At 41.8% G+C, this 15357-nt stretch overlaps 1 protein-coding gene across 1 annotated transcript in view; it reads left to right on the forward strand.

Moving 5' to 3' along the window:
* gatad2b (GATA zinc finger domain containing 2B) overlaps positions 1-15357 on the forward strand; it is a 63432-nt gene that overhangs the window by 22613 nt on the left and 25462 nt on the right. The window contains exon 2 of the mRNA XM_061759745.1: positions 14490-14870. Within this exon, the coding sequence (XP_061615729.1) occupies positions 14491-14870 (380 nt within the window). The 5' untranslated portion in view covers position 14490. The remainder of the gene's footprint in view (positions 1-14489; positions 14871-15357) is intronic.

The raw sequence follows: 15357 nt of genomic DNA on the forward strand, positions 1-15357 counted from the left end.
GTCACTATGCCTCACTGGCATAAATAGAGGAACAAAGATATACATTATTTATTGTAAATATAATTGTTTGAGCAATTAAGTACACAAGTACATACAGTACATGAGCAGGTCATTTAAATAGACACATTCCTCCATTTTATTATCGGATCGGTGATGGGTTATCGTTTTTTCTTTTTTAAACTTGCTGATCGGTGATCGGCCCCAAAACTGCTGATCGTGTGAAGCCTAGTAAATAATGCACACGGTTACGATGTACGATTTGCAGATGTCTATTTAACACCTTTTGAAAAGAGAGTAAGCACCATCTTGTCCAGTGTATTGAGTGACCACTTGTGATGTGGAGGGACTACTTTTGACTCATACCATTTATGGTGAGCTGTTTTAGGATTGCTCCTACTCAACCATTGACACTTTCACTCCAACAGGATGTCAACAAATACAGGTAACGCTGAAATTATTGTAATATGTTAGATATGTTTTTTTTTTTTCTTTATTGCAGCAAAGCCTTGTATTTGTAGGTGTACAAAGTAGCAAAGAACTAACTGCATTTCCCCAAGTATTAATGTACCCAGTTATATCCTTAATAGGCTCGTGATGGCTTTTAAGTCTGTATTGCACAAGAGTCGAAGGTCACAAAAGTTCACTCTTGCATTGGCCTTATCCCGCACATTGCCATAATTTTCTCTCTCTCTCTCTCATACTCTTGCCTCCTTCCTCCTTGATTGTTGAGTACTTAGCCTTTCAAAAACAGTTATGTGATTATTGGCAGTTAACAATTACCATGTTTTTGTCTGTTGTTTTTCCTGACGCTACATGGCAGTAAAATGAGCCAAACTGATGTACAGCAGTGAACATTGATTTTGAAAACCTTGAGGTTCCATTCCAAACTCGCAATTGCTATGGCATACTGTACTACAAAATTCTCAACTACTAATGAGGACCATTTATTGCAAATGGACTTGACAATGAACAGATGGTTTTTTTTTCCATAACAAATTTATTACATTCAGTAAAAATGGGTACAAATCAATGAAAGTCTAATAAAGCTAAATTATAGCTTACCAAAAATCCAAATCAGAATCTCACTCAATACACTATTCAACCATCGGTGAGTCGAATCATAATAAAAATTCTGAAACGGGGGTGTTCTCATTTATGTTGAACACTGTAAATGATGTACTAATTGATTGTGCAGATTTTGTAATATAAACATTAGTGTTTTGCCATGTGTGTGCATACTGTACATTAGAAAAGTGTGTGTATACTGTAAAATAAGGTGAAATAAGTTTGCTTATAGCGGAATCATTTTCTCATTGTTGACTTGCTTGATGCTGTGCAATAAACAACCACAGCTTTGACATAGTGACTATGTTGACTCTGTCAGGCTTCACAAATCGTTATATTGTCTTGTCATCTGGGCCACTGTGGTTTTATCTCCAAGCTATGGACACTCAGCCAAGCCTGTTGTGTTAGCCACCTCCTCAGTACACAGTTCACAGTTCAGTTTGCCACGGTACAGTAGAAGTGTGTAGTTCGCCAGTTAAACAAAGAAGATAATTGTGACACAACTGAGAGTATAGAAAGTGCTTCAAGGTGACACAGATGTACTTTTTTCATTCTGTGAGAGGATCAGTATACCCACAATATACTTTATACACACATAATAGTCCTTGTACAGTATAATTGTGTATTGTGTACATTATGTACAGACTGCAAGAGCAAAAAACTAAACTGAATTTTTTTTTTATTTTTTTTTAATGCACAAGGCAGCCTTAATAAGGCATTAAGAGGTAAAAACGTATTCAAGGCAGAAGAGGAAATGTTTTTGCATATACCAACAGAAATTAATTTGACAGTTTGGATATTGTATGTCGATATTCAAGTTTGTATAATTGGGACAATTCAGATGTTTAAAATTAGCAGGTGTTGAACATATATAGGTGGCACTGTGGACAACTAGTTAGCACATCTGCCTCACAGTTCTGAGGACCGGGGATCAAATCCCGGCCTCGCCAGTGTGGAGTTTGCATGTTCTCCCCGTGCCTGCGTGGGTTTTCTCCGAGTACTTCGGTTTCCTCCCACATCCCAAAAACATGCATGGTAGGTTAATTGACAACTCTAAATTGCCCGTAGGTGTGAATGTGAGTGCGAATGGTTGTTTGTTTCTCTGTACCCTGCGATTGGCTGGCGACCAGTTCAGGGTGTACCCCGCCTCTCGCCTGAAGATAAGCTGGGATAGGTTCCAGCACGCCTGCGACCCTAGTGAGGATAAGCGGTACAGAAAATGGATGGATGGATACTCTATTTTTGTTTTATTTATTTATTTTTTTATTTTTTTGCACATATTTCATAAAATGTTCACCTCAACCACAGTGGAGAGTTCAATACTCAGTCAAATGAAAGCTTGCCCAAAACATTTATGGCAACAGAGCTGAATGAGCCTTTTGGCGAAAGAGCTCCTCTTCCTCCGCAGAGTATCATGGAGTGGATGAGAAGGATTGCCCATGGAGAGCAGTTTGCTCAGTCACCTCTTGTCCCTCACTGACTCAAATGTCTCAGTCTTCGGTCCCATGATGTCACCAGCCTTTTTAATAGGTTTTTTAAATATGCGTCCCCAGCACAGATGCCACCACCCCCCCCAAGCCGACAACGGCAAAGTAAATGAAATTTGCTACATCAGACTGGTAGAAGATCTCCAACTTTTCACTGCGCACATTCACGGATCTGAGCAGGAAATAATTCTCGTTCCCTTCTTGTACACAGCGTCTGTGTTGGTCCTCAAGTCATTTATTGTTCAAGTGTACTCCCAAGTAGTACTCCACCATCTCAATGTCCACCATAATGATAACTGGTCCTCTAAAGTCCACAACATTGCAAGCAAGTGACAAAAATGTTGTGAAAGCCTTGATGCGTATTTTTAAAATGGGACCTTTTTGCTTTCTTACAATTGACAATTACAATTATTCTGATATTGCATTATAACAGCTGTCTGTCAAAACAGTCCGTGGTCTACGGGGTCTGTAGCACTACCCTACACTAAAGCACTGCAACGAAGGGATGCTGAAAAGTGGGACTGTACGGGTGGTATATTTTATAACCCTTTATAATAGAAAGACCCTTTTGAACACATTCACACTGGGCCAGTTCTGTCGTACCATGCGTCAGCACAGTGACACGTTCCTCCCCTGTCCACCGCTTGCCAGCACTCATGCAGTACAAGCTTCAGCACTTTAGATATGTTCATCACTTACACTGCATTATTCCAACATTCCTGACTTTGAGCCTGATTTAAAGTACTAAGATCGCAAATAGCGGGCGCTAAATTGTGTGTCCACTCGCGAAGATTGCGAGCACTGTGGGGGGGGCGTTTTGCATCTGATCTATTAAGATTACAATTTTACTAACGCCTGCCGTACACGGAGCATTGCAGGGTAAAAAATAAATCAATAAAACGCAATCAATAACTTAATTGTGCATGTGGAGTACAAAAGTAAACGCATGATGACAGCTCTGTTTTGAAAACGCAAAGTGCATGTATATTTATTTTTTATTTTCCCTACCGCTTATCCTCACTAGGTTCGCGGGCGTGCTCGAGCCCGTCCCAGCCCACTCCAGGCGAGAGGCGGGGCTCACCCCGGACTGGTCGCCAGCCAACCGCAGGGCACATACAAACAAACAACCATTCACACTCACTTTCACACCTACGGGCAATTTAGGAGAAAACCCACGCAGGCACGGGAAGAACATGCAAACTCCACACAGGTGAGGCCAGATTCGAACCCAGGTATTCAGAACTGTGAGGCAGACGTGCTAAACCGTTGTCCACCGTGCCGCCTCATGTATATATAAACTTCAACAATATTTCTTTACTTATTAGGGTTAGGGTTGTTATTATTATTAGAGTTGTTAAGTAACCCCTAATTAAGTAGCATGTTTGTGGCATTGTGACAATTGCTGGTGCTTTCTTTGTCAAATCCCACTCATTTATTGCCTCTTTCAAAAAGTTGGCTATATTGCTCCCTTTGTGGCTTTCGTTTTAGGGCTCTAGTCTGCAGAACATTTGACACGAATTCCCACTTGTTGGAAACAAAATGAGAAGCGAGGGGTTAGTCGCCCTTCTGCCCAATTCAACGACTTCAAAACGGCTGTCTTAACTCTGTGTACAGCTTCGGATATGTTTTCATGTTGGTATCGCGTATTGTGGTTCGAGTGTCATTTGTCCATTTCCTGTGTTACGGGTTTACAGAGGAATCCAAAAGGATGCCAAACGACAGATTCAAAAGCTCAGTTAACGCTGCTGCTGTTTGCGTTAGTTGCCGTTTTGTTGTTGTTTGGTCGAGTGCGGCTTCCTTCCGTACAAACCCAATCAAATGAAAAGCGCCCCCACTGGCCACACGATTTGCTGAATCGATGTTGAATTGCAGTAGCAATGCGTTGATGAATCGATGTTTTTACCCAAACCTACTCACTCTAAAATTCCTGCGCTGTTGACAACAGGTGTATTTGAGACAGGGTTTTGCACTTTAGGTCGCTCTGATGGTTCTCACCATGGAACATTTGGGAGAGGATTGTGGTGATGTAACTGGAAGTCTTGGTAGAAGAGGCAAACAAACATTACCGGGTTATAGAAAATACATATCGCTCTGATCATTTGGGTAAAACCAGCAACCGCATAAACCCATGCTTTGTTTGATTTAATTCGCATAAGTGCCCATCCCGCATAACATTTCGTTTAAAACTTGGGACGCCACACACATAAAACCGCTGTGGGAGAGGCCACTACCAATTGTTACAGTGTGCTGAAATGACCCAGATCCACTGAAATGTGAAGTTGAAAGGAGTTTTGTCATAGGTGATATGGCATGATTCCTTCTTGCGACTGGCTCCAGGTCAGCCCTTAGCTTCTTCTGTTGTGCTAATCTTTGTTTCTGGCATTTTAAAAATGGTTACACGAGCAGAAAAGTTCTCTCCGCGGCCTTTCAGGGGCAGTGTTTAAAGACGCGAAATCAGCCTTCGCAATTTGTCTTAGATTTGATGAACCACATTATGTGTGCGGAATTAATCGATTTGCATATACTCCTACTAGAATATGGATTGTGTGGCATTTTATCATGTTTGGCAGACACAATCCTGCGTGACCTTTATGACTTATTTTGTGTTGTTCTATTTTTTCCCCTATTTTGCAAAGGTTATTAACCAGTGTGAGGAAAGTTCACAACATAGTACGACACATCCAGGTTGGATTGTTGCGCGTGCTTGTGCATGAGCAAGCTTACAGTGCTCAAGTCCACCTTTCAACGGTTTTGAGGCCGACAAAGTGTACGGAGCAGCACGCGACGCTCACACTAGTCCAACAATGCTGACTTTAGATGTCAAGCATGCCCAAGCGAGGCATGTATTATGGCCTTAGTCACCAAAAAAGCAGCATTCATGTCAATCATGGATCAATGTTGCACAGGAACTCAAGCTTCTAAAATGGCTATGAAATTCTCTAATAGTAGAATTAAACACTGCTTGAATTTTACAAAGAACACTGCATTATCATATTCATATGGTCTCTGGTATTTTTTTTACATTGGCATACTGTTCTAGCTTAAATGGAAGTATTAAATAAAAGAGACCCGATAAACCCAACTCCTCCAGATGCAGTCATTACTTTGGTTCGACTCTGTCATCACTGCTGTCATCTCATAACACATTCCTCGTTTGCCACGGGATCAGACGCAGAAGAGATACCCCCACACTAAGACACACTGTATCACTTAGTTGTAGATCCAATGAGGGTTTTTTTTTTTTTTTTTTTTTTTTTTTTTTTTTTCCTGAAGGCGCAAATTGTTTGCACAGAATAAGACATTGTTGAGCATGTGCACGACATCTTGCTGCTCACCCTATTTGACCCCTAAGCCTGATTTTACACGCCACTTAAAACTCTGCACTGCCACAGTTGAACATGACCTATATGCTAGCAGTTAAGGGAGGAGAATGTGGTTTTCATGCTGGTCTATATGATGCTGACTGTTCATCGGAGGCTTGAAGCGTCTCAGGGGATTTGGCTTGGATTGGATGATACGGTGGCCGCCATCTTGTACATGTCATCGCAGTCAAACTTACGATCTTTAATTGCCTGTTTATAGCCCCATTGTCTACTGAACTGGGGAAAAAAAAAAAAAACGTTTCTATTTGTTGTTTTGTTGCATTTTTATCTTGAATTTTTAATTGAGCTGAGAGGTTTATGTTGTGTTGCAGTGTCTTCCAGCACTGTGATGCACACCAAGGCTTCCTAACATTCTATTCAGTCTCTATAGTAATACAACATTTGATCTGTGAGTTGGCAAAAAAAAGGGTGTTGGCCATCTGTGCGAAATTGATTAAATGTACTGTCGTAATAGGACAGCTTCATGGAAACTGTCTTTCATTGATTTGTGCATCAATGCAAAGAGACATTTTGTACATCCACCACTTTGTGTGCTTTCATCGACTGTTGATATTCTCACAACATGCCTCAACCTCCCTTAACATGGAGTGAATCTTAGCTGATTTGGGAAAATTTAAAAAAAAAGCATTTAAGGGCTAGTTTAACAGATTGTTTAATTTTAATTGATTCAATTTTCTTTGCGGGAATGAAATTGTAGGAACTGGATACAATGCGTGGTTGTTTATACACTTTGGAGCATGTGGCATTTTTTGACGTTAGAAAGATTTAGTTTATGCGTAATTAATCTAGCGTGTACATTTAGAAGTATTTATTTCTAATAGCTTTATTTCCATTTTTATTTCACCTAAGTCAAAACTGCTTCCATCACAAAACCTTTATTTACTGGACAAGACATTTTTAAAGTAACATTTAAACATTCTTAACTGTCATACATATTTAAGTAGAAGTCCACCTATGCAATAGTACTACTATCCAGTGTGCAATATCTGTCACTAATGTAATGCAAAACAATACAACAAAAACTAAAGCATGAAGCCGCTAAGGCACATACTTCGCAAAAAGAGAAAAATGGTTCTTTCCCCTTGAGCTACGAGAAGAAAATAATTTATTCTTGCAGCCCTGATTTTGGGAATTCTCGGAGCTTGTTTTTGACACATCACCTCGGCAGAACTTTTTTTCTCGTATGGTGTCGAAGAACTGTTGTGTGATTGGTCAGAAATTTGAAGTGATCCTAGGCTACAGTAATGCAGAAAGTGGAAATGTCATTCTATTTTCAGTTTTTTTTTCTGACATTACAGCTGTCAAACAATGAATAGCTTGTCATTTACTTTGTTTCTAGTAAATGGTAATTAAAAACATAATAATAAAAAAAAAACGATAAAAGTGTTAACCTTGATTTACAAGACCCGCTTGCACCTCAATTTTAGGACTTCAGGCTGGAGTTAATTCATTACTTTGAGACAATTAGACATGACTCACCAATTTACAAAAGAGCCACACTGATCAGTTTGTCATTGCTAAATAAAACAATTGTCATAACTAAAACATGAGAGCTGATCAAAGGATAAAAATGCACCCAAAGGTTTTCAGTTTCCCCGTACTGTAGAAGCAGCGTATAAAAGGTCAAAATATCTCAGTAAAAGACTGGAATAGTAATGCCTGAGCTGCAGTCAGAATCAGAATCAGAATCATCTTTATTTGCCAAGTATGTGCAAAAAACACACAAGGAATTTGTCTCCGGTAATTGGAGCCGCTCTAGCACGACGACAGACTTGAGACTTTTGAGACATAAAGGCATTGACAACAATAAACTGAGCAACAAAATGTTGCTAGTTATCTGGTAATGCCAACATGGTTTTTTTGGGGTTTTTTTTGTTTGTTTGACAATTGTGCAAAAACATGCAGCATTAGTTCGAATGACTAATATTGCAATAGTCCGGTGCAATGACCATTGTGCAAAGGGCGCCGAGACTTCAAGCGAGTAGTGCGATAATCTGGGACAATGTTGATTGTGCAAATGTTGCAGATTCTCCTCAGTCAGTGTGCAAATGGAGCAGATGCTACTCTGGCATGAGTGGCCAGCAGCAGGAACAAAGGACAGGAGTCAGATGTCAGGAATATGCTTGTTAATAGTAAAATAATAATTACAATTAAGAATAAAGAAGCTTGTAACTGACCCGTTTGATGTTTGCAGTAATGGTTATGGGTTATCGAATCTGTTTGTGTTGTGTGTTCCTGAATTCAGCCGGCCCCTGAATGCATCGTATGTACAAGTATGTCAAAAGTTGCTCGCGATTGGTGGAGAACTAGAAAGTGATTGAGGTGTGAAAACGAATGGAGACAACACTAATTTAGGCTGTATATGCAAGTCAGAGAAGGGAATGAGAGACCTTCCGGAAAGAAACTGTGCGTCTTGTGTCGAGACGCAACAGTGTTTATATTTGAATCCTACTACTGTTACGTTTGATCGTAAGCAGCCCAGCTGTGCAAGAATACAGGGGGGAATAAACACAGAACGAACAAAATTGTCTGTCACAACGACTGAAAACGTCCAGTGCATGTCACTTTATAAAGAAACTCCACACCTGTGTGCTATCTGATAGTCTATCGAATGGGTATGTGGGTTTCTTTTCTTCTTCTTTTTTTTTGTAAGTAATGTAAGAGGTTGCATTAGTGGTGCAGTTAATATACACTGTTGGTCGTCCATTGTTTTTGTTGTGATGCACACATTTGTGTGCCGTTAGTTTTAACATAATATAAATATAAACTGTATTGGTTTCAACATTTACACGGAGACAATAATTGTGCCTTTAAAAAAATTTGATGTGGCCCACGACTTCATGTTTCTTGCTAAAATGCCGAAATTGCAAATCGTCTTCGCTCATAACAAAGTTGAGATATTGCAAGCATATTTTGTTATCAATCCCCCTTTTAAATTAAAATGAATTCCAGTTGAACAAACAGGTTTTTTTTTTTTTTATTGGCTTCTGATTTCAAAACTAGTTATCCATCAATTTGTTTCACAGTCATAATGGCCCTGTGAGGGAAACCATAACTACGATGTGGCCCGTGACAAAAATGAGTTTGACACCCGTGTCTACATGATACTTACTCAACTTTACACAGCTCACCTGCTTTATTCTTTTGCATTTGTGAAAGCAGGTACGACTGACTATTACCTGGCCAGCCAGGGCTCCAAGCCTGCCAATTCAATAGCATATGGAAGACGTGAACAACTGCTGGTCGTATCCTGGTTGAACAGATTTGTCATTGTAATATTTGATGACTGGGCTTGAGCCCAGCATTTATTTTCTTCTTACCAATGGCCAGATACTTGTATGCTGCACTTAAAAGTGGAAAAACTGCCCAACCCAAACCGGGGCAAGTAGAGCTAAGCTGACCGAGCTGAGGCAAGCTGGTACTGTGCTGTGCCATTCTAGCATCCACTCTTCTGGTTCTATCCTCACTGCTTTACACTGTCACATTTCACTGTCACATTTTTCTAAACGGAACCTTTGCTGCCCGCATCCTGAGAGTTTTTGTGATTCATGGCCACACCAGATGCCCACAACCAGTCCCATCTTGCACCCAACAACGCCACCGTTTTGATGGAAAGAATAATTACAGAAATGGGGGCGGTGTGCTATTCGCAACACTGGACCCGGATTTGCATTTAAAAGTTTTTGTCTTTGGCAGAAGGGTAGAAAGTCGAGTCTGATACATCTGGTCCCTGCACTTAAGTGATAAGCAACCCATTCAAAAGTGAAACGGAACGCTTCCCTGATGGCGTATGAAAAAACAGGGATGGAGGTGGCGGAGAGGCAGGAGGCGTACTGGGAGGATTGGAGTTGCATCAGCCAAATAAATTGTCATGATGCAGACCATGCGTGAAATGAGCAGCAGATTCCACATTGCAGTTGCAAATGGCCTTATTACCAATACACTCAGTCAGCTGGCACACTGCCTGTTTGGCAAACAGCATTGACCATGGTGTCGAGGCACAACAGACCAGGACAGGAGGGTGATCTTTGCCGTTTGTTTACAGTAGTGTCTGAGGAAGCGCGCCCGGTTCAATTGTGCAGACGACATTTTAGCAGCAGCCATCTGATCAACAGTCAGCTCTGTGCATAAAGAACGTGGTGTGTGTGAATGTGTGTGGGGGATGGGAGGAGGGAATTAAGATTTGGCATTATGTCAGAAGAGAGCTGCCATCCCTGTCTCCTTTTTACCCGTGTGCGCTCGCTCGCTCGCTCGCACACAAAGCCGTGTGAGGACAGTGGAAGCTATAAGGGGCAAGAAACTCTTACGTGTATTGTGGCTGTGTCACTCTTTTATTATTTTTAATAAAGCCCCCCTCACCCCACACGGTGTGTCACACATGCCTGCGCGCACATGTCTACACAGACTCCACAGTCACTCCTGATGGGCCCGTGTAACATGAACAAATGAAGTCCTGAGCCCTGGCTACATGTAAGGGGCCCTGAAAGTAAGCATGTGTTTATTTTTACAGTGAAAGAGAGGGGGAGGAAAAGACGACTGGTTTGAGGAATTGGGGGAGGGTAGAGGAGCAGGGAGGGGTTTCTTTGTGGTACTATACAGCTGGAACAGGATAAGGGGTTACAAAATGCTACCTTCTGTTGGAATGTTGTGCAGTACAGGGATGTCTGGAGTCTGTGGATGTCGTTTCTCTGCTGTTTTACGATGATGACCTTCTCCTCCATACACTGTTGCGGCTCGAAAGGAGTCCATTTTTAAGATGGAGATGTCTACCTGTGCGACCTATAGCTGCGATTTATGAAAAGATGAAAAAGTGGCACCATGTCTACCCTCCATCAACCTCCAGCCCTTTTTTACTTTTCTTCCAAGCTGTGTCTCCTGTTTCTGTTCCTTTATTGCGTTAGCCTGGCACAGTGCCCGAAGCCGGAGGGGTGGGGTGAGTGGATGGCGGTGGGAGGGATTATGAGACAGGATGGGGTGGGGTTGAGGAGAAACAGGAGAAAGAGTGTGGCTTGTGTAGCAGCTGACTGAAACAGTCATTATATTATGTAAAGGCAGTCGGTGGCGATGGCCGCGAGGAGGAGGGTGGAGGGAAAGGGGTGCCAGCTACTGACGTGCACCACAAGGTCGTCCCTGATTGGCTCGTCAGCGCCATTCTCAGTGGCGCTCTCTGTCTCATTAAAGGTGGAGGCTCACCGAGCAGGAGCTTCTTGTGTTTTTCTCCCAGCAAATGGAGGCGACCACTCTGCTCCACCACTGCGTCACAAATTAATTAGTGACGAAGTAGTAACAGGGAAGGCTTTGTTGTGTAATCGTTACCACCCCCTTCTGTGTTAAAGAGGATAATGTGGATGTGAGAAGGATACCATAAATGTCAGAGGAGGGCACAATGGAAAAGCGAGAGCGGTTGCACCTAACAATCTATCGGGGCAAATGATAGATGGGATGTATTGATAACAGTGTCTCGAAAAGCTCTTTCTTTTCAACGGACGTGTATTTGTTTTGGCATTCAGTTTTGCTAATTCTGTGTCACTTAAGGTATTGATGCATTTTTCTTGTTGTTTTGACCTCTACTATAACGCTTTGTCATGGGATTACAGCTCCCGACAGAACAAGACGCCTGTGTCTGAGCACTTTCAACCTGAATGATAGGAAACTGTACTGAATATGGTACGGACGTGTTTTTGACTATACAGTATGTCCTTGATTGACCATGGTGAAAATTAATGACGGTAATGAATCCATTTTTAAATTCTTTTTAATGGAATGACATACTCTCTCTCTCTGAATATTCTGAACTCTGGTTTCGGTGCCAGATTTATATTGAGCAGAATAATGTATCCCGGAGACGTTATGCCATAGCTGAGGTCTGTGCCGACGTACTTTAGCTCAGCTTCATATCCGATGTCATGTTGTTGTTCTTGAGGCCGCAATCTAGTTGCGAGTGATTCAAGAGCGCCTGGTTGCGGTCAAGTAGTGCCCTCGTAGTTTGTCTTCAATTTCTTCAAGCCAGTCTTAACAATCAATTCCATGCAATCCAACAAATTCTGAATGATTAATTAATCAATAAACAAAAATGCATTACAGCAAACCACATGACGTTGTTGTTTTCGCTTTAGAATATAAACGGGAAGAAAGTTTGGCGTTCAGGACTGAGTGGAAGCCCTTATAAATACATCATGTAATAAAACTGGCCTAGTATAGTATACTATACGTGTACTATATTAGTATAGTACACCTGCAAATAGCCAAGTACACATTTTGGGGGGCTGTTCAGCAAATTATCCGTTTTATAGAGGTATTTTATGTCACATCTACAATATATAGCGAAATATCTTCTCTGCATTTATTTAATCCATTCCTGAGGAGCAGGTAAATGCACGTCCCCAAGTGCACGTAATGGGGACATCTGGAACATATGTATTCTCTTCCACATGGGTCCTCACTCGGGTCGCGGGCGTGCTGCAGCCTATCCCAGCTAACATCGGGCAGGAGGCGGGGTACACCCTGAACCGGTTGCCAGCCAATCGCAGGGCACATATAAACAAACAACCATTCGCACTCACATTCACACCTATGGGCAATTTAGAGTTGTCAATCAACCTACCATGCATGTTTTTGGGATGTGGGAGGAAACCGGAGTGCCCGGAGAAAACCCACGCAGGCACGGGGAGAACATGCAAACTCCACACAGGCGGGGCCGGGGATTGAACCACGGTCCTCAGAACTGTGAGGCAGACGCTCTAACCAGTCTCCCACCGTGCCGCCCTATAACAACCTAGATTTATTATAATAATACAGAGAGGAAACAGGTGATAAATGGAGAAGATAGTGTATATATCCGAGAGGTCACCTCATTCATTGACTGCACTTATGTATCCGCATCAGAGACTTTGCTTTTTAGCCACAAGTACTAGCGATGTCCTGAAAAAAAAAAATTGTATCAGAGTCGCTTGATTTTGATTATCTGGCAATAGAAAACGTGCATCCAAATTTTCCCCATTCTTAAATTTTTAATTTGAATAAAAGTATCCTAACATGATATCTTTTGATATGACTAGTCTAGTGCAGCAGTGGTTCAAACCTAGCGAACAAATACATTTTTTATAGCACGCCAGCGGTGAAGCACAAAATACCAATGCAAACAATTTACATTGAAATATCCTATCTAGTAAACACAAAAATTGGAAAAAAAGAAATATAAGAAATTCCACTAGTGCAGTAAATCTTAAGTGCTCAATGAATCAGTTTCACACAGTGCAACATTGTAGGGGGAAAAAAACGAACATGTTTCACTTGTAAGAGGTACTGTAGCTTTACACTCCCACAAAATGGTCACTTACTTCCAAGCTGCAGACATAATTCCTGTCCCGAGGTGCCAGCTTCCCGTTTATGCTATTGTTGTAACAGTCGTTTTGGTAATGTAGTTCTCTTACGGTGTGTCACCTAGAAGCATGGTTATTGGAGAGTGTCTTTGTTTTAGTTGCCACTGTAGCTCCTCTTTTCGTCCCCCCCCCAAAAAAAACCAAAAAGCACTCTTACTGACTTAGCTACTTGTCTGTCAAATGTGTATTATGTAATGGCAAATTATCTTGATGTGTTATCCGCCTGATTCTGACTGTTAAAAAGGTGCCTCGGCACATCGGGCCTCTGGTGTACAGTTGTCACCTGAGTCGTTACACCCCATCAATCAATCGAGTCACCTTTAAGACTTGAAGTGATGAAAGTATGCAGCGAGGTATTCTTCTTTGTCATGCCATCCATCCACTGACATACAGTATCTACCGCAGTCCTCTAACCAGTCACATGACCAATGTACGTTGTAATTCACTCATAAGACTCAGCTTGCTGTCATTCTTAGTTTAACTCGTTTCAAATGTCTTTTTTTTTTTTTTTTTTTTAATAAATACTGTACGTTTGGCTCTAGCTGCCCATATTCGGCATGTTTTGGACAGATATTGGTGGAGCATCAGAAGTAAGGGCATTTTCCCTCACAGCGGAAATCCCAATATTCATCACTGTCGAGTTCAGAGTTCCAAGCTATTATTAGCACGCTCTATTTAGCCCACTTCTGTCTGAATGATCAGCTGCTCATATTGTCTGATTATCCATGTTGCCGTGCTTTTTACTGCACTTGCGCGATACTGGAAGTAGAACAGTCACTTCCCTGCAATATTCAATATTTAACACTCATTTTTCAAGTCTGTAATTGACTTAATGACTAATCACTTGTTATTCAAACAGGAGGTTAATTGCACCTTTATTGGGGGGGATTATTTTCATCAGCAAATTCATCCCTGTTTGGTGCTCCTGTGAGTGTTTCTGGCACATAAGCGGAGTGTGTGGGTGTAAATTGAGATGAACTACAGTGTGTTCAGTGATGGAACATGTCACCAAGTGTGTGAGTGTGACTCAGCAATACATTTTTAATAGTCTTTGGTTGACTATAGCGCCCAATGGCAAAGTACTCCTAGGTAATGGAATGTCATCCATATTGGTTTAAGGTGGCTTCCAAATCGCGTAGTTCTCTAACCCTCGTGTTGTGTCCTGTCTCCAGGATGGAGCAGATGTCTGAGGAGGCGCTAAGGCTGAACTTGCTGAAGCGAGGTCTGGAATCGCCCAACGAACGAGAGGAGGCTTTGGCCAAGCGCCTCAAAATGGAGGGCCACGAGGCCATGGAGCGCCTGAAGATGTTGGCGCTGCTAAAACGCAAAGATCTCGCTGACCTGGCGGCCCTGGAGGTCGCCGGCCCTCTAGGAGACGGAAAGGGCCCCGGCGCGAGCTCGCTCCATCATCAGAGCCTCATGGGTGCTGCTTACGAAGAGAAACTAAATGGGAGTCTGAGACTGGGAGGACATGGCGGCCATGTTGGACCTAGTAAGAATGGGAAGGAGAACATTCTGGATGAGCCGGTGGACATGAGCGCAGGACGGAGATGGTGAGCTTGATATTAGTATAGTATCCTTTCATACAAGGGGCCGTCCATTTACAACGGAGTTCAGTTCCTAACATGAAACATGCCATAGTCTATCACTATCACTAACCTCCGCTAAGTAGTAGAAAAGTAAGAACTACAGTCAATCTTTTAAGAAAAACACTTCTAGGCCAATAATTAAATGAAAAGTGTCAAGTACAGCACTAACCGAGTATCCCTTGTGCTGCATGAAGACATTCTTACACTGCGATACAAATAACCTCGTAACGTCGAGAGCGAAAAAAAAAGAAAAAAAACAACACATTTTGGCATTCATTTCATGTTGCGAATGTTTCTTAGATTGCCAATTTTCACTTTAACATCAACCTGAGTTTTGCGTACTACAGTTGCATTGTCGTGCTACTGTCCATGTTAAGTAACCAAGTACAATATACCCTTAAAGCGCCAATGGTTTCCTAGACAACAACTTAGACTCTGACGAAGATCAGCT

Source organism: Phyllopteryx taeniolatus, chromosome 21, assembly GCF_024500385.1.
Source record: "Phyllopteryx taeniolatus isolate TA_2022b chromosome 21, UOR_Ptae_1.2, whole genome shotgun sequence".
NCBI classification, from domain to species: Eukaryota; Metazoa; Chordata; class Actinopteri; order Syngnathiformes; family Syngnathidae; genus Phyllopteryx; species Phyllopteryx taeniolatus.